Consider the following 19828-nt stretch of genomic DNA (forward strand, 5'->3'; position numbering starts at 1 on the left):
GATCTGCAGAACATCGCTCCTCCACCTCCTGACAGATACATACTGATATATCCTGCAGATTATTACACCACTGACCTCTCTACAGATCTGCAGAACATCGCTCCTCTACCCCCTGACAGATACATAGTGATATATCCTGCAGATTATTACACCACTGACCTCTCTACAGATCTGCAGAACATTGCTCCTCCACCTCCTGACAGATACATAGTGATATATCCTGCAGATTATTACACCACTGACCTCTCTACAGATCTGCAGAACATTGCTCCTCTACCTCCTGACAGATACATAGTGATATATCCTGCAGATTATTACACCTCTGACCTCTCTACAGATCTGCAGAACATCGCTCCTCCACCTCCTGACAGATGCATAGTGATATATCCTGCAGATTATTACACCACTGACCTCTCTACAGATCTGCAGAACATCGCTCCTCCACCTCCTGACAGATACATAGTGATATATCCTGCAGATTATTACACCACTGACCTCTCTACAGATCTGCAGAACATTGCTCCTCCACCTCCTGACAGATACATAGTGATATATCCTGCAGATTATTACACCACTGACCTCTCTACAGATCTGCAGAACATCGCTCCTCTACCTCCTGACAGATACATAGTGATATATCCTGCAGATTATTACACCACTGACCTCTCTACAGATCTGCAGAACATCGCTCCTCTACCCCTTGACAGATACATAGTGATATATCCTGCAGATTATTACACCACTGACCTCTCTACAGATCTGCAGAACATCGCTCCTCCACCTCCTGACAGATACATAGTGATATATCCTGCAGATTATTACACCACTGACCTCTCTACAGATCTGCAGAACATCACTCCTCCACCTCCTGACAGATACATAGTGATATATCATGCAGATTATTACACCACTGACCTCTCTACAGATCTGCAGAACATTGCTCCTGTACAGAATAATACAGATACTGAGAATTACACCCAGTATACAGGACAGGAGGAGCGGGTGTGTGCTGTCTGTGTGTTGGAGGAAGCTCTTTCCGGGTGTCGGCTCTTTCCTCTCCAGGGAGAGAGTTTGCTGCTTGGGATGAGAGGAAGTTCTTCCCAGCCAAGTGCTTCTCAGCCTCCTGTTACCCGGTCTAGGCCGGCGGGTAGCGGGAGCGTTCAGCAACCGGCCGAAGTTGTGGGGGTGAGAAGATCTAGTCGGGGTCACAGCGATGTGGCCCCGATCCCGCCCCCGCCTGAAACCAGGACAGAAAGCCAGGAAAGCCGCAAGGTTCCTGGTGTTGCAGCCAGCAGGATCGCTCCTGGAGATGTGCAGCAGAGCATGCATGATGGTGTGGAGGCAGATTGGGGTGAACTACGTGCCACGGAGTCAACAACCACCTTTAGCTCCCGTGTTGCGGAGTGCCTCCGTGGGTATGAGGACGCCGGGAAGGCCATTCGGAAGCTCCAGGAGGAGCTGAAAGCAGCCCGGGTTCGGTCGCACGTCACTTCTGGAGCAAAGAGGTTGGTAGTAATGGCGACTATCAGGGATCTCAAATCTGAGGTGGATGCCCTGAAAGAAAAACGCACGTTTATTTTGGAGAATAGTGGACCTTTCAAGGAGAAACTCCTTAATGATGATCGGTTCCGGGCAATGAAGGGTGTCTGTGACCCTGGAAAGCAGACAGATGATGAGGGTGAGGAGGAGGAAATGTGTCCGGGTGCGTCTGGCCAGCGGAGCACGTGCAGCGAGCTGCCTGCAGAGCAAGTGGCTTTACCCATGGACTCCAGCTCAGCCGGTGAGGGGGACACCTGTGACCAGGACATCAGCAGCAGCAATTCAGGTGGGAGGCTGATGGCGGAAATACGGCAGCTCCAGTCTCCGGTGAGCCTGCAGCATTTTTCTTTTGGCGCGGACTTGGGTCCAGAGGAGAATGTTAATGCCAAGCGCGCAGCAAAGCGCAAAGCCCGGCGGCGACTAAAATCCAGAAAGGCTGGAAAAATCGTGGAGGAGGTCAGTTTTAAGTTTGTTCCCCACCCAGTGCTACCTAAGCTGGCCGCAGGGTCAGCTCGCTGCACAAGCCCCGTGATCCAGCCTAGCCCGGGCCCTGAAGTGGGTCCGGTGCAGGAAAGCGGGGAGATTAATGATGGCGTAATAATGGAGGCTGATGTCCCTGCTTGTCGTAGTAGCGGTGGCGTTTTTGGTGGCGTTTTTAAGGCGTCAATAGCGCCAGATAATGTTGGTGGCCCAGCGTTGGGTGCAGAACAAAGCTCTGGTGCTCAGGTTTCCTCCTCAGTAATGGGGGGCGGCTCGACACCAGAGCTGGCAGCGAATATTCCAGTGTCCCTGGAACCCGTTGGTGCTACTGAGCGGCGGCAGCATGAAGGGGCTGCTGGGACTGACGGCACGGTTGAATGTCCCCCCAAGCTTGCGGTCATTGGGTCCGGTGGCGCAGTCACTAGTATTCCTTTGGTGGCTGCGTCACATGAATCCCCAGCCCGGGAGCCAGCTTTGCCAGGGGTGAGGGCGAGTCTGGGCATTGCTGGCTCTAAGAAGGAAGGATTGTCTCAAGTAAATAAATGTCACGCTAATGAGGTTGAGGGGAAACCTGATGACACCGAGGCGATAACATCCGGCCCAAAAACACTTTTTACTGCTGGTCCAGAGGGTGAGGGTATGAATGGTGCCGGTACAAGTGCTGTTAATAATGGTGAGGGTATGAATGGCGCAGGTACAAGTGCTGTTAATAATGGTGAGGGTATGAATGGTGCCGGTACAAGTGATATTGATAATGGTCCCTCTCCTGTGTCTGGGGCCGGGGTGAGTGGTGGGAATGTTACTGCCAGGGGTATGAGGTCTAGTGAGGCCGGTCCATCTGCCCCCCCAGGGGTGACTACTCGCAGTTATGCCAGTGTCACTGCTGGGGCCTCCTCCTCATCTTCAGGCTCTGGGGACGGTATTTTACAGCGGCGCCTCCTGGAGGCCCTTAAAAAGGGTGAGAGAACAATAATGGTAGAGGGCCGAGCGGTTGATCTGTCCTTCTGGATATACAGGCATGGCCTGACTGCTTTCCGAGAAGAAAGGGAAGGGGAAACTGTGTGGACCCTTCCGACAGCCGGGCCTGGGGGGGCTCGTAGGAATGTTGTTCGTCTTCGCTGGAGAGGCAATGATACGTGCCCACCTAGGGCAAAAATAGTTGAGCTTCTGTTGAAGATGAATTTCAGGGCGATCGACATCTTTGCCCTGATACATCCCTATGGCACCCCAGTATTTGACATCAGCTTTGTTCGGCCGGAGGGCCTGGAGCTCTTTTGGTCAAATTATGAGCTGGTGAAGAATGAGCCCGGCTGGCGAGACTTCGCTGTACAAGCGTTGTCTCGTCAGAGCGAAATCAAGAAGGTGACCGTCCTAACTTGCAATGAGTGTCTTTCTTGTATGGACATTATGACCTGGCTCAGCAGGTACGGGGAGGTAACGGAGGTCCCCAAAAAAAACAGGGATGAATTTGGCATCTGGTCAGGGGCCTGGACCTTTATGGTTAAATTAAAGCGTTCAGGAAGTACTGTCACCCACATCCCTTCCTCAGCCTTTTTAGGAAGGGACCGAATCCTGGCCTTTTACCAGGGGCAGCCGAAGCTCTGCCACAGGTGTGGTGACCCCACGCACTTCAGTGCCCACTGCAGAGTGCAGAAGTGTGCGTTGTGCGGGGGGATAGGTCATCTTGCCGCATCCTGTGGGGATATTCGGTGTCACCTGTGTGGGGATCTTGGTCACCCATTCAGTCGCTGCCCTCGTTCCTTTTCCAACGCCATGGCGGGCCCAGCGGGAGAAAGCCGAGAGGTTGCTCCTGCCGTGGTTGGCACTGGTGGAGGTGAAGGGGCTGAGGGGCCAGGGAAGAAAGGCAAGTCACCCTCCAAGTTAAGGCGATTGGAGAACCGTCGAAGGAGTAGGGAGCTCGGGGAGCCCCAGGCAACTGGGGTAACCCTTGGCCCTGCTCCAGGGGCGAGTGTCATTGCTACTGAGGCCCTGGGGGAACAGGACTTGAATGAAGAGGTCAGGAGGTTGGAGAGGGAGGAGGAAGCCGCTTCTTCATGTTCCTCGCTATATGAAAGTATGGATGAGGACAGTAGACGGTGGCTAGATGAAAAGCGCAAGCAGGGTGCTAAAAAGAAAAAAAAGGGAGATAAGAAATCTTCTCCTCCCCTGGTCCAGGTGCCTAAGGAAAGCCCAACCGGCTCACCTCTTGTTGTTCTCTCAAACCGCTTTCAAACCCTGAGGGACATCTCCTCTTCAGATGAGGAGTGTGGGGGCGAGGATGTGGCGAAGGTGACGAGGGGGTCTGTGGGGGGCGTCCAGCTTCTTGCCTCAGGGCATGCGGAACCCTCAGGGAGAAGCGCTGTCCCGGAGCCTGGAGGTGAGGTTGATAGTGGTGCTGGTGAGGAGGTGGAGGAAGGGAAGGATATGGACACATCAGCATCCCTCAAAAGGGCCCTCGGCTCTTCATCAGACAGTGATAAAAACCAGGGGAAGGGCAAGGGGAAGGGGAAAAAGGTCATCTAATTCAATCACCCAGGATGGCGGCACCCACCCCGTTGACGCTGGCATCTATTAATGTCGCCAGCATTAAATCTGACAAGGCTAGATTTGCGGCCTTTGATTTTCTCGGCCGAATTGAGGCCGACATTTTATTTTTGCAAGAGACCAGGCTGACAGACTTGGCAGCCATACATAAAGCGAAAAAGGAGTGGAGGCGTGGACCATCTTATTGGTCTCTTGCGGCCGAGCCGGGTAGCGGGGTGGCGGTTCTTTTCACCGCATCGGTAGAATGCAGACGGGTTATTGAATTAGAAATGGGGAGGTGCCTGATCTTGGATGTCCTCATGAAGGGACAGGAGCTCAGGCTCATTAACATCTATGGTCCCCAAACCAGCTGGGACCGGAAAAGTCTCTTTATGAGGATCAAGCCCTATCTTTTTACGAGTCGGCAGGTGGTCTTTGGAGGGGACTTCAATGCTGCCACGAGGTCCCAAGATAGGGGAGGTTCCAGAGACAGGCTGACTTATGACTGTGTGGCCCTAAATAGGATAGCTAGTGAGGCTCGCCTGGTGGATGTCCACATCCGGCACACCCCAGGCCACGCGGGATTCACTTTTTATCGAGGTAGTTGTAGGTCTAGAATAGATAGGTTTTATTTAAAGGAGGATGCCATCTCTTCGGCAGTGTCCGTCGTTGAGGTGGAGTTCTCCGACCACTGTTTAATTTTATTTTCTCTGAATGTTGCAGAGACCCCCCGGATGGGAAGAGGCTTTTGGAGGCTCAATTCGTCTCTCTTGGAAGAAGCGGAGATAAGACGGTCCTTTGAGGATTTCTTTCAGAGCCAGGTACCATTACTGGATCTTTGTAGCAGTAAGTCGGAGTGGTGGGAGATGTTCAAAAAAAGGGTGGCGAGTTTCTTCCGCCAGCTCTCGAGCCTCAGGAGCCTGGACAGGTACCGCCTGTATCAGGGCCTGAGGAGGAAACTCGAGCATCTTGTCTCGACTGGAGGTGACCGCGAGGACATTTCCAGAGTGAAATCTTTGCTTAAGAGTTGCCAGTATGATAGACACGCATCTTTAGTTTTTGAGAGGGATTTTGGGAAGTACCGCTCGCCCGACCCCTACAAGAACTGCAAGATGTCAGTAAATAGTAAAGTGGTTTCAGGACTGATGGACAGTACAGGATCCCTGAAAAGGTCCAGATCAGGGATCTTGGAGGTCGTCAGATCCTTTTACTCGCACCTCTTGGGAAAGATGGATCTTGATCGGGATGCGATGTCGGCTTTCCTGGCTGAAACTGTCCCCGAACCAGGAGTAGACCCCTCTCTTGGTGTCTTGGCAGAGGCGATCAGGGAAGAGGAAGTGAGACTGGCGATTGAAGGGCTTGCCCTCAAGAAGTCGCCGGGTCCAGATGGCTTAACGTCTGAATTTTACAAGACCTTTAAGGACATTTTAGTTCCCCTGTTGACTGAGGTGTTGAATGAGTGTCTTTCCTCGGGCACTTTGCCGAAGTCAATGAGGAGGTCGGCCCTGATCATCCTGTCAAAGGGTAAAGACCCATCGCACATTGAGAATTGGCGTCCCATAGCGCTACTCAATGTGGACAGAAAGGTTCTGGCAAAGGTGCTGTTTAATCGGCTGGTGAAATTTGCACCCCGGCTCCTTTCGGGGGCTCAGCATTGCTCTGTTCCAGGCCGCAGCGCGTTTAGCGCTGTACTCGGTGTCCGAGAGGCAGTGGAGCAGAGTAGGGCGGGCCGTTGGAAGGGGTACTTGCTGTCCTTGGATCAGGCAAAAGCGTTTGATCGGGTTGATCACGAGTATCTCTGGTCGGTCCTTCTGAGGTATGGTCTGCCGGGGGGGTTTGTTGATTGGCTTAAGATCTTGTATGCAGGGGCAGAGAGTTTTCCGCTTGTGAACGGTTGGATTGGCCGCTCTTTTGAGGTTGGGTCTGGGGTTCGCCAGGGTTGCCCGCTGAGCCCGCTTTTATACGTGTTCGCGATTGACCCCTTCCTTAGGAGGGTAGATCGTGGACCGTTGGTGGGAGTCAGCATGGACTTGGCAGCCTCGGAAGCCACTCTGAGAGTGGTGGCGTATGCGGATGACGTCACCGTCTTTGTGTCCTCGAGAGGGGAGGCAGAGTGGGTGATGTCTGAAGTTGACCGCTACTCGGAGGCATCCGGGTCCATGATCAACCAGGATAAGTGTAAGAGTCTCTGGCTGGGAGGGGGAGATCCTACCTTTGATCTCTCGGACACTCTTCCAGGGCCTCAGGAGTTTGTAAAAATTCTCGGCATCGAATTTGGCCAGGGGGATTACCCCAAACAAAATTGGGACAGCAGGCTAAAGATCGCCGCTCAGAAGGTCGACCAGTGGAAGGGTTGGTCTTTGACCCTCAGGGAAAGGGTCAACTTGATCAAAACTTACCTGCTCCCTTTGTTAATCTATTTGGGCAGTGTCTGCATCTTGCCAGAACCTCTCTGGACTCGGGTCTACAGCTTGTTCTTCCAGATGTTATGGGGGAATAAGCTGAACCTAGTCAAGAGGGAGGTGACATACCGTACGAGGAGACTAGGGGGGTTGTGTATGGTCAACCCTGTGGTATTCCTGGTTAATACCTTTGTAAAGATCAACATGTCAAACCTCTGGCAAGAGAGGGCTCCTCCGTGGGTAGTCTCCTGCAGGGGGTGGTTTCGGCCTTTCTTCCAGGAATGGGAGACAGGAGGGCAAGTGAAGGACCTTCGCACGCCGCATGGGCATCTTCCGGCTTACGCTACCGTGGTTCTGAAAACAATTCGCCGGTGGGGTCTGGGGATGTGGGAGATCAGGACTCTGTCAAGGAGGCTCCTTGACAACAGAGTTCTGTTGACCCATTTCCAGAAGCCCCTGGCGCTCAGGGACTGCCCAAGTCGGGATCTGGAGGTTGGTTTGAGGGTTTTAAATTCTAGTAGGATCCCTTTAAAGTTTTGGGACTTGGCTTGGCGTTGCTTCCATGGGAAACTGTATGTGAGGGACAACTTGAAACACAGGAACCCTGAGGAAAGGGGTTGTCCCCGGGAGGAGTGTGGCGGCGTGCTGGAAAGCATGGAGCACTTCCTGCTTCATTGTCCCCTCAATACAGGGGTCTACAGCAGGGTGGGTGCCTCCATTGGTTGGCCTGGTCTGACTGGTCTCTCCTATGCGGAATGGGCCTATGGAACATTCAGACACCTGGGTGGTCGAGATCGGGGCACTTTATTCTTAGTCAGCTTAGCGGTCAGGTACGGCACGTGGAACGCACGGTGTTTTGTATCAACCAGACAAAAAACCCTCCCGGAGGAAGAGGTGGTGAGGAACATTCTCGGTGACCTGGGGAAGGTTCGTTCTTTGGAGTTCGAGAGACTGGGCACGAGTAGGGCCTCCATGCTTTGGAGGGGTTTCTCCTTCAGCGTGCCCTAGTCTAGTCGTCTCTATTCCTGGTGAGGGGCTAATGCTGTCACTGTAGCTTTTTGTTTTCTGTATAGTTGATGATGGATATAGGGCTTGCAGGTACCGAACCAGGGCCTTGTGGGTAGGATTTGTTAAGGATGTTTTATGTGTTATGTCAGGTAATGTAGGCCATTGTACAGGCTGAGTCTTTACTTACTATATCTTGTAGAGTGTAGTATTTTTGTATAGATGTGAGGGGGTTAGGTGTTAGGTGGGGAGGGGGGAAAGGGGGGGAGGGGGGGTTCAAATAATAAGAAAAAGCCGGGCCCGATCAAAGAGACATTGAAGGATGGACGATGGTGTCGGTCGGAGCTTAGGTAAGGACTTTGGACTGGACATTGGTCTTGAATTGGGTATAATGTAGATATTATATATTATGTTCAGTATTGTTTTGTATATATTGGTTACTAATTGGTATTCATATTGCGGATTTGTGGTTAAGAAAAAGGGTGGAGGGAAAAAAAAACAAAAAAAAAAAAAACATTTAAAAGTTAAAAAAAAAAAAAAAAAAAAAAAAAAAAAAAAAATTTAAAAAAAAGGGGGAGGTTATTTGCCGATTAGGCTCATGTTGTGTTTTCTCATGTAGGAATTTCTCATGTAGGAATTTCTCATTTTTCCTTGGTTAATATATTTTGATGGGCACATGGACCGGTTAGGGTCAGTTTTTGTTTTTATTGTGGTTTAACAATTTTATTTATTTTATTTTTTAGACTGTTACTGATTTTGGTCTTTTGAGGCGTCTGGATTGATGTTGTGACTATGAGTTTTGTGTATTTGTATTTATACTGATGTGAGTGACGTGTGGATGATGTGAGTGACGTGTGGATGATGAGAGTGATGTGTGGATGATGTGAGTTATAATACAGAAGACTGAGTGCTGGTAGGAATGTGATCTGGACCAGAAAGGAGGCGGCCGAGATTCATAATGTGTTTATAACTTGTTCATTTTGTGTTGGTTTTTGACCCGTGTATTGTATGTGCGGATTTATGGCATGTGTATGTTTGTTAACATTTATTAAAAAGATGAGAAGTGGTACTGTGCAGTGTCCATATATACAGAATAATACAGATACTGAGAATTACACCCAGTATACAGGACAGGAGAAGTGGTACTGTGCAGTGTATATATATATATACAGAATAATACAGATACTGAGAATTACACCCAGTATACAGGGCAGGAGAAGTGGTACTGTGCAGTGTATATATATACAGAATAATACAGATACTGAGAATTACACCCAGTATACAGGACAGGGGAAGTGGTACTGTGCAGTGTCCATATATACAGAATAATACAGATACTGAGAATTACACCCAGTATACAGGCAGGAGAAATGGTACTGTGCAGTGTCCATATATACAGAATAATACAGATACTGAGAATTACACCCAGTATACAGGACAGGAGAAGTGGTACTGTGCAGTGTCCATATATACAGAATAATACAGATACTGAGAATTACACCCAGTATACTGGACAGGAGAAGTGGTACTGTGCAGTGTCCATATATATATATATATATACAGAATAATACAGATACTGAGACTCACACCCAGTATACAGGGCAGGAGAAGTGGTACTGTGCAGTGTATATATACAGAATAATACAGATACTGAGAATTACACCCAGTATACTGGACAGGAGAAGTGGTACTGTGCAGTGTCCATATATATATATATATATACAGAATAATACAGATACTGAGACTCACACCCAGTATACAGGACAGGAGAAGTGGTACTGTGCAGTGTATATATATATACAGAATAATACAGATACTGAGAATTACACCCAGTATACAGGGCAGGAGAAGTGGTACTGTGCAGTGTATATATACAGAATAATACAGATACTGAGAATTACACCCAGTATACAGGACAGGAGAAGTGGTACTGTGCAGTGTATATATATACAGAATAATACACATACTGAGAATTACACCCAGTATACAGGACAGGAGGAGTAGTACTGTGCAGTGTATATATATACAGAATAATACAGATACTGAGAATTACACCCAGTATACAGGACAGGAGAAGTGGTACTGTGCAGTGTATATATATATACAGAATAATACACATACTGAGAATTACACCCAGTATACAGGACAGGAGGAGTAGTACTGTGCAGTGTATATATATATACAGAATAATACACATACTGAGAATTACACCCAGTATACAGGACAGGAGGAGTGGTACTGTGCAGTGTATATATATACAGAATAATACAGATACTGAGAATTACACCCAGTATACAGGACAGGAGAAGTGGTACTGTGCAGTGTATATATATACAGAATAATACAGATACTGAGAATTACACCCAGTATACAGGACAGGAGAAGTGGTACTGTGCAGTGTGTATATATATATATATATATATATAGAATAATACAGATACTGAGAATTACACCCAGTATACAGGACAGGAGAAGTGGTACTGTGCAGTGTATATACAGAATACGAGCAGTTACTGGGATACATTCAGTATATAACTGGCAGTCACAGAACCTGTCCTCCCACTTGCTGAGCCTCCCCTGGGGCGATCAGTGATCAGAGGTGAGGCCTGTATAAACAGCCACATATGTGACATAGTTATTAGCCGCAGCTTCAGGCCTCATGTACATCAGAGGGGAGTCCAGACATGGAGAAACCCCTCCCCCCTTTCACTATCGGACGCTGCTTGTAAACAATACGCTTTTGTAGTAATAAATTAATTCTATGAACACAAAATACATGAAGTCACTTTACAACAACCTGTCAGCAAAATAAATTCTGTGCCATAAAATGACACAAAAACTGAAATTGTCACAAAGTCTTCATTACAAAGTTACTTTTCCTTTGCTCACGAGAATGGGCGCCATTTAATAATACGTTTTTAGAAGTTGGACCCGCTACAATGAGAAGCTTCAGAGAAAGGGGGTGTCCAGTTGAGACCAATGCCCTCAACCTAAAACCGGAACTTAAAGGGCCGGTCCAGTCTAATGAAAAGTTCTGCAACTTTGGGACGGATCGACTCCTGTGTCTGTGTGTAGAAGGGTCGTAAAATTTCCCAAAATGTTGGCGTATTTCGGCGCATTTAATTTTAGACTAAATTAATAACAGATGTTTGTGCATCATTAGATACTTAGAAAAAAGGCGTGGCCTAATGGACAAGGGGAGTGGCTTAAAATGTGCCAACCGTAAATTAAGCCAAGCAGTAGTTGGCATAAGGAGGAGAAAAGTATCCAGCAGAATGTGCAAAGTTTATCGTGCAGTGTGCGCTACCGTCTGCATCAAACACAGCTTAGTAAATCTGCCCTTTTGTGTTGACTTGCCATATTCAATATCTATGCTTGCTGTCAGTGATTTAAGCCAATCTTATTTACATTTGGAGCTAAGAACTTGTCCTGCTGTTGTTTGTTACAATGTATCCAGCCTGGACTCCATATTGATACATTTTATCTGCACTGTTACAGGGGATTGTCTAGATTGGATACATATGTAACAAACCCTCAGCTGTGAAAAGCACTAGGTCCTTACAATTACTATTCACATGTTGCGGTTGAGCTCTGGTTAGAACCACATCAAAAAAACGTATCGGAAAAACGCAACTGCATCGAAAAACGCACCAAACAGCGGTAAAAACACATGCATCGGGATGCGTTTTTTTCATTGCGGTTCTTACCACAACTCAACTGCAAAGAGTGAATGGAACGTTAGGGGGTTAAATATGGTAAACAATAATGTTTTAATTCACATACAGCAAGCAGAGATATTGAAAACAATGAGGATATGAATCACAAGAGGGCTGTAGAGCTGAGGGATGTGATTCCCTCCTTCCTTGTGATTACTCATCAGTAGACATCCAGAATGGAGAGGAATGCAGAAATTGGGCAGGGTGTTGGCCGGGGGCCTGTGGGTGCGGCTCCCTCCTCTTAAAGTTTCTCTTCACTGTCTGCTCAGAGCCTCTCACCTACACCAGAGCAGCAGCACCCGGGGTCCTCCGCTCGGATCACCATGGTGAGTGCGCCTTTTCTTTTTACTGCGTTTGTTGACGTGGAGAAGTTTCAGGAAGTTTCATTGTTTAATAAGAATCGGTGGCGGGGCTCAGAGCTTCACCCGGCAGGACGCTGAGTTAACCTATTCCTGTGCTTCTACGATCTCAGGACATGCTGGGCCTTGCAGTCCCTCATACTAGTTGTGGTAGTTGGGATTGTAGTGAATTTTCTTATTGTATAGACGTTCGATCACAGCCTTGAAGTCTGGAGGGGTGGATGGGGCCTAGGCAGCAATGATGTCATCACACTACATTATTATAGTGTATACCAGGGTCCCCAACCTATGGCCATCCAGACGTGACAAAACCTGACAGCAGCAGAGATGTATATGATGTGTTCTATCATTCCAGTGTATGTATATATATATATATATGTGGTGTGATGTCATCATGGACAGTTAGGTGATGGGGCGTGATGTCCTCGTAGACAGGTGATGCGGTGTGATGTCCTCGTAGACAGTTAGGTGATGCGGTGTGATGTCCTCGTAGACAGTTAGGTGATGCGGTGTGATGTCATCGTAGACAGTTAGGTGATGCGGCGTGATGTCATCGTGGACAGTTAGGTGATGCGGCGTGATGTCATCGTGGACAGTTAGGTGATGCGGCGTGATGTCATCGTGGACAGTTAGGTGATGCGGCGTGATGTCATCGTGGACAGTTAGGTGATGCGGCGTGATGTCCTCGTGGACAGTTAGGTGATGCGGCGTGATGTCCTCGTGGACAGTTGCGTGATGTCCTCGTGGACAGCTAGGTGATGGGGCGTGATGTCCTCGAGGACAGGGGCGTGATGTCCTCGAGGACAGTTGCGTGATGTCCTCGAGGACAGTTGCGTGATGTCCTCGAGGACAGTTGCGTGATGTCCTCGAGGACAGCTAGGTGATGGGGCGTGATGTCCTCGTGGACAGTTGCGTGATGTCCTCGTGGACAGTTGCGTGATGTCCTCGAGGACAGTTGCGTGATGTCCTCGTGGACAGTTAGGTGATGGGGCGTGATGTCCTCGTGGACAGTTAGGTGATGGGGTGTGATGTCATTGTGGACAGTTAGGTGATGCGGCGTGATGTCATCGTGGACAGTTAGGTAATGTCATCATGGACAGTTAGGTGATGGGGCGTGATGTCCTCGTGGACAGTTGCGTGATGTCCTCGAGGATAGTTAGGTGATGGGGCGTGATGTCCTCGTGGACAGTTGCGTGATGTCCTCGTGGACAGTTGTGTGATGTCCTCGTGGACAGTTGCGTGATGTCCTCGTGGACAGTTGCGTGATGTCCTCGTGGACAGTTGCGTGATGTCCTCGAGGACAGCTAGGTGATGGGGCGTGATGTCCTCGTGGACAGTTGCGTGATGTCCTCGAGGACAGTTGCGTGATGTCCTCGAGGACAGTTGCGTGATGTCCTCGAGGACAGTTGCGTGATGTCCTCGAGGACAGTTGCGTGATGTCCTCGAGGACAGTTGCGTGATGTCCTCGAGGACAGTTGCGTGATGTCCTCGAGGACAGTTGCGTGATGTCCTCGAGGACAGTTGCGTGATGTCCTCGAGGACAGTTGCGTGATGTCCTCGAGGACAGTTGCGTGATGTCCTCGAGGACAGTTGCGTGATGTCCTCGAGGACAGTTGCGTGATGTCCTCGAGGACAGTTGCGTGATGTCCTCGAGGACAGTTGCGTGATGTCCTCGAGGACAGTTGCGTGATGTCCTCGAGGACAGTTGCGTGATGTCCTCGAGGACAGTTGCGTGATGTCCTCGAGGACAGTTGCGTGATGTCCTCGAGGACAGTTGCGTGATGTCCTCGAGGACAGTTGCGTGATGTCCTCGAGGACAGTTGCGTGATGTCCTCGAGGACAGTTGCGTGATGTCCTCGAGGACAGTTAGGTGATGGGGCGTGATGTCATCGTGGACAGTTAGGTAATGTCATCGTGGACAGTTAGGTGATGCGGCGTGATGTCATCGTGGACAGTTAGGTGATGGGGCGTGATGTCATCGTGGACAGTTAGGTGATGGGGCGTGATGTCCTCGTGGACAGTTAGGTGATGGGGCGTGATGTCATCGTGGACAGTTAGGTGATGGGGCGTGATGTCATCGTGGACAGTTAGGTAATGTCATCGTGGACAGTTAGGTGATGCGGCGTGATGTCATCGTGGACAGTTAGGTGATGGGGCGTGATGTCATCGTGGACAGTTAGGTGATGGGGCGTGATGTCCTCGTGGACAGTTAGGTGATGGGGCGTGATGTCATCGTGGACAGTTAGGTGATGGGGCGTGATGTCATCGTGGACAGTTAGGTGATGCGGCGTGATGTCATCGTGGACAGTTAGGTGATGGGGCGTGATGTCCTCGTGGACAGTTAGGTGATGGGGCGTGATGTCATCGTGGACAGTTAGGTGATGCGGCGTGATGTCATCGTGGACAGTTAGGTGATGGGGCGTGATGTCCTCGTGGACAGTTAGGTGATGGGGCGTGATGTCATCGTGGACAGTTAGGTGATGGGGCGTGATGTCCTCGTGGACAGTTAGGTGATCGGGCAGGTATAGCGTTAGTGCTGGGGTGGGGGCTTCAGTTTCCTGTAAACCCTGATTTCATCTCGTTACCTGTTCATACCTTATAATGTACACCACCACCCCCCTCTCTTATCTATCGCTGTGTATACTATCTAGGAGGGGTCTGACCTATAACGGTCACTATTAGTGGCAGCGCTGTGGGGGAAGGGCCCGCTGATAACCTCTGGGTCACGTCTTTATTGTTGAGGCTGATTGTAGGACATGAATACAATCTATTGTTCTCTGTTATCAGCCATGTCAGGCTGGGGGGAGGATGACTATAGGAAAGGTAAATACAATCTATTGTTCTCGGTTATCAGCCATGGGAGGATGACTATAGGGGACAGGTACATACAATCTATTGTTCCCTGTTATCAGCCATTTCAGATTAAGCCGAGGCTGACTATAGTGTTTTCTGATAGGATGGGTGACCGGAAGTGTGTGGCACTTTTATAACCTCCGGACTGTCGGGTTACTGGCCCTTTAATGCCAAGGAGTCCATCGTTTTTGAGGGATGGCCTGAAATGAATGACTTCCTATATTATTTTTTTTCTAGATACAAATCTCTAGTCATCGCCGCGTGCTTCCTGTGACTAATCCGTAAAAAGTTACTGACTGAACCCAGTGAATGTGACCTGCTCTGCGGTGGGCCATGTGCAGTGTGGGTGATGGTGGGGGTAGTTGTCCCCAGAGATACCTTAGGGTGGCTTCTCCATCTAGTCCGGAGACATGGTGGAGGCTCCACAGGAGGTCTCCCTATGATTTGGTGACGTTGCTAAGTATTGGTCAGGGGCACTTGTAGAACCTTTTGGGTTGAGGAATATCTGGGGTCCTTCTCCTCCTGGGGGACACTTGCCATAAACTGCATCCTTAGACTTTCAATACAAACTGGGAGTGTTGCTGCATGAGAAGTCAGATTCACTGACCAGGAGGGTAGAAAAGTTGGGTGACCATGTCTGAAGACTTAAGAACTTCTAAAATCCCCAGGCCTACGAGTCCTGAAATCTGTGGTGACTTGTAATATGCATATGAAGTGCCGTAGGGTGCACATAATACCACACTGCAATCTCTGCTCCACCTGCACGCTCATGGACTGGCGAGTATCTGCAGGCCCAGTGATATCGCTCTATGACGGGTCGGTTCGGACCCTCCACTCAGTATCGGAGGAAATGGATTATATAAGGAGACTTTGTCCTCTCCAGAGCCGGCTGTTTATGACCGCAGAGCCAGTTACATGTGCGGCCGGGCGTGTGTCTGCGTGTCCTGGGTCGTCCTGACATTCCACCGATTCACGGCCCATCACTATGGGAGACGGTGGGGTGTAGCCTCAGCCCTATAAACATATACCCGTTCCTATAGTCCCTTACCTATTGTTCTGTATGTTTGTGGAGTCTTTAAAGCGAAGCTCCACCTAAAACGGAAATCTCAGGATAAGGAGCTGCAGGTCGAAGCTTCTCCTCTATAAATATAATAGGGCAGGTGTGTAGCTTTTTATGGGGTGCAGAGGAATTTGTCGCACCCAAGCTCTGGTGCCTAAGGGGCCCAAAGTCCCCTCTATCCCATAAAAGGCCCTACATTTGTGATTGACCCCGTTCCAGGCGTTGTCCAGTTTGTAAGACTCTTGTTCCTCCAGTGACTAGTCGGGTGGTGAAACCTTTGGCCGTCCATGTAATGCAGGCAGATGCGGTCCCTGGAGTAAGAGCTGCTCATGTGGTCCTGAGTAGGTCACCACCAGTATAACCGCCATATGTCCTAATATAAGATCAGGGAAGTCTCATCACCCTACTAGGGAATCCCTCATATGTTTTGTATTTCGGCTTCAGTCGTTAACTCCGGACTTTCTTCTACTTTTAGGCACAAGTCAGGCAGAGTCCTCCGACCGACATGGAGCGCTCCATGGAGAAGATCATCACCGTCTTCCAGAGATACTCCGGCAAGGAGGGGAGCCAGGCCTCCATGAACTTCAAAGAGTTTGAGAACTTCATGAAAACTGAGCTGAGCTCCTTCACCAAAGTAAGTGATCTCCTGACTCCAATCCACCAGTGTGTCCGCTCCTCCGCCTTGTGTAGGATCAGCACATTGTGACCCACATCTCGATCTGAAAGGGGGCAGAATTATACCCGAGAGCACAATCCCCTCCATACGGATATGAAGCCAGGGATTGCCCACACCAACCGCTGATCTAGGTCCTAAATTGTCAACCTGAGCCCATGTAGCCCCGCAGGTCTACAGCCCCTGGTGCTCACGGTAACACAAAATCCTCCTCCTCCAGCAGAAAATTCCATGTTCTTACCCCGTAGTTTGTGATCCGGAGCTGATGTAACTGGGACAGGAACTGCAACCACAGTCGGCCATTTTAGAATTCAGGAGCTGATTATCTAGTCACCCGGTCAACAAATCCGTACATGTGAGGGTTTACACTGGCATCTATAAAAACGAGTACTATTGTTTGCATTGTCACCCCCTGGGCTTGCTTGGATTAGTGTACAAAATGAAGACTCTACGGTAGGAGCGTCCACATAACAGCCCACGTGCACTCTGGGTGAAATCCGTGCAAACTCCTCCCCTTCTGGTTTCCATTCATTTCATTAGCTTTGGTAGCCCTGTATGAATAATGAATCTGTGTGATCAGTGGAGATTCTAGGGTGGGAGAGCAGAATGAAGGGGCAACTTGTTCCATCAGAAGTAACCAACTGGGCAATTCCTACATTGGGACCTAAGGTGCCCATACACATTGGCCCAACCCACCGGTTTCGGCAGGACCGGCCATCCATCTAATGTGTATGGGGTGTCCTGATTCTACCGTCGGGGGTGGGGGATGAAGGATCGGCTAGTTGGATTTTAATATTCTTGATAGTTTGTGCTCACGGGATATAAAGGAGTCTGGCGGTGGTCTATACCCCTCACCCCATAAAGTACACATGGCCGATGTGTATTGGGGGTGGCCATACATGTGGCCACCTAGTGTCCATCCACAAGAGGTCGGATCACTGCTGTCCCAGAGGGAACATGTCGTCCTGTCATCTAGGGGACAGATACTTCTGGTTGTCCCTCCTACAATATGCAGGTCAAGCGGCAGCGACTTGTCCACAGACCCACTTCATGGTCATGATGGGTCCACCAGGGTCCCCGCATAGCCAGTCCTCACTCTTGGGTGGAGCTGGCTTTCACGGTCTTGTTTTCTCCAGTTATGGTTTTCAGGATCTCCACCCTATATAGTATCCCTGGAAATAACTTCTCTCCCCTGCCTCACCAGAACCAGAAGGATCCGAACGTCCTGCAGAAGATGATGAACTCCGTGGATGGCGGGATTGACGGAAAGAAGGACAAGGAGATGGATTTCCAGGAGTTCCTCAACCTCATCGGGGGGATTATGGTGGCTTGTCACGACGCCCTGTCCAAGTGCCCTCCAGCCAAAAAGGTAAAAGGCAATGTTATCCCCCTCCCCCTGCGGCGGCATGAGGTGTAGACTCCTAGATTCCCATTATGAGTCACCTGCTGTCTAAGTGCCAGAGTATTGTGTAGAAGCGGTGGTAGTCAACATCCTGAGCGGGTCATGGAGAGGACTACACCGCTCCTAGATGAGAGGTCTCTGTAATGTCATTGTGATGAGTGAAACCTGGACTGCTCTGTGTCACCCCCTGCTGGACTGTACATTACGTGGTATTCCATTGACTGGCTTCTGCGCCCACATACAGACTGACCCTGGCAGTGGTGCCTGCTCTATACCTGGTACAGGGCAGCCAAGTCTCATATGTTATTGCTTTGCTTCTCTCTCAGAATCCAGTGGCTGCCACCCCTCCCACAGAGATGGAATCTTCCATGGAAACCATCATCCGGGTCTTCCAGCACTACGCCGGCAAGAAAGGGGACAAGGACCAGATGAATTATACGGAGTTCGAATCTTTCATGAAAACCGAGCTGAAATCCTTCACCGATGTAAGTAATAATGGAGACAACCTGGAGGTACATAGCGGAAAGAGTAGCTCCCAGCAGCACAGAGTATTTCAGGAGAGGGTGTTCTGCTCTTGTGGAAGGAGCGAGGCTCCCAGCAGTACAGAGTATTCCAGCAGTAGAGTGTTCTGCTCTTGTGGGACGTTACATAATGGAAGGAGCAGGGTCCCCCACAGCAGCACAGAGTATTACAGGAGAGGAGTGTGCTGCTATTGTGGATGATGTTAGTGAGGACCGGGCACCGTCATGATGTGATATCAGGGGGACTCCTGTCATCTCCACCGGTCCCTCCTCTTGACGGCACCATGCAGGGCCTGTTCTTGACCCCGCTGTGTCATCTCTCCTCCCCAGAACCAGAAGGACCCGAACATTGTCCGCAAGTTGATGGAGTCGGTGGATGGAGCTGTGGATGGTAAACAGGATCGGGAGCTGAATTTCCAGGAGTTCATGAACCTGATTGGTGGGATTATGGTGGCTTGTCACTCCGCTCTGATGAGTCACCTGAAGAGGGTGTGAGCCGTACGTGGCCCCTCCGCATCTCACGCACGTTTCTTGGTTTTTACATGTGAATTGTGAATGTTTTCTTGTAATAAAATAACACATTGTATAACTGTGTCCTGTCCAGTGAGGAGACCTTGTCTGTCCGGGGCGACCACCTTCTGGTCCTTGTGCTGCTGGTGGTTCAGGACTTCTACAGGGCGTCTAGTAGTGACCGGACCACAGCAGCCCCTGCGGAGAGGGAGGGGCTGGCCCGGGGGTCTACTTTATGGTGTTAGGCCACTCTGTGTGATATCCGTAGCCGCTGATCTCCCCGCTGGATATCTGGTCATCGGACGTCCTCTTTTCCACCATCTTTGAGTGACTGGACCTGCTGAGGTCTCTAGATTAAATCTATTGCCTATTACCTGGAATTGGATCGCCCCCTAGTGGTCAGTCTGTGCCAAGTCTCGAGTAGGCGGAGCCCGTCACTTCCCTGGCACTAACGGATGTGTATGAGTAACTGCCCCCGATATAAACATTTATAGGATAATGTCGTCTCCTGATCAGGCGCCCACTCCGATGATTAGACACCCCCAGATTTCAATGGCCGCTCACACACAATACCAGCTGATTGTGGGGGCCCCCAGCAGTCACCGCGCCGTATCGTTTTCAGCACACAGTCCACACTTTACTGTATTCTTCTGACTACAAGACTCCGGTGTGACCGTATTACAGTATAGTCATAAGTGACACTATGGGGACATGGTAGCCACCACTGTTATGGGGGCACTGAGCATGTTATTATTTTGGGGGTCACTGAGCATGGCACTGTTTTG

General features: G+C 49.7%; 1 protein-coding gene across 2 annotated transcripts; it reads left to right on the forward strand.

Annotated features, from left to right (window-relative positions):
* Positions 1-1094: 1094 nt before the first annotated feature.
* LOC142665192 (uncharacterized) lies at positions 1095-19122 on the forward strand. 2 transcript variants are annotated; one of them, XM_075844786.1, is made up of 5 exons: positions 1095-1995; positions 16413-16571; positions 17815-17979; positions 18339-18497; positions 18864-19122. In XM_075844786.1, exons 1-5 carry the CDS (start codon positions 1324-1326, stop codon positions 19026-19028), a joined length of 1320 nt encoding a protein of 439 aa, XP_075700901.1. In that variant the 5' UTR covers positions 1095-1323; the 3' UTR covers positions 19029-19122. The 2 variants fall into 2 exon arrangements, with proteins under 2 accessions (XP_075700901.1, XP_075700902.1); XM_075844787.1 differs by lacking the exon at positions 1095-1995 and adding an exon at positions 11806-11991.
* Positions 19123-19828: the final 706 nt, after the last annotated feature.

The sequence above is a fragment of the Rhinoderma darwinii genome, chromosome 12 (genome assembly GCF_050947455.1).
Source record: "Rhinoderma darwinii isolate aRhiDar2 chromosome 12, aRhiDar2.hap1, whole genome shotgun sequence".
NCBI classification, from domain to species: domain Eukaryota; kingdom Metazoa; phylum Chordata; class Amphibia; order Anura; family Rhinodermatidae; genus Rhinoderma; species Rhinoderma darwinii.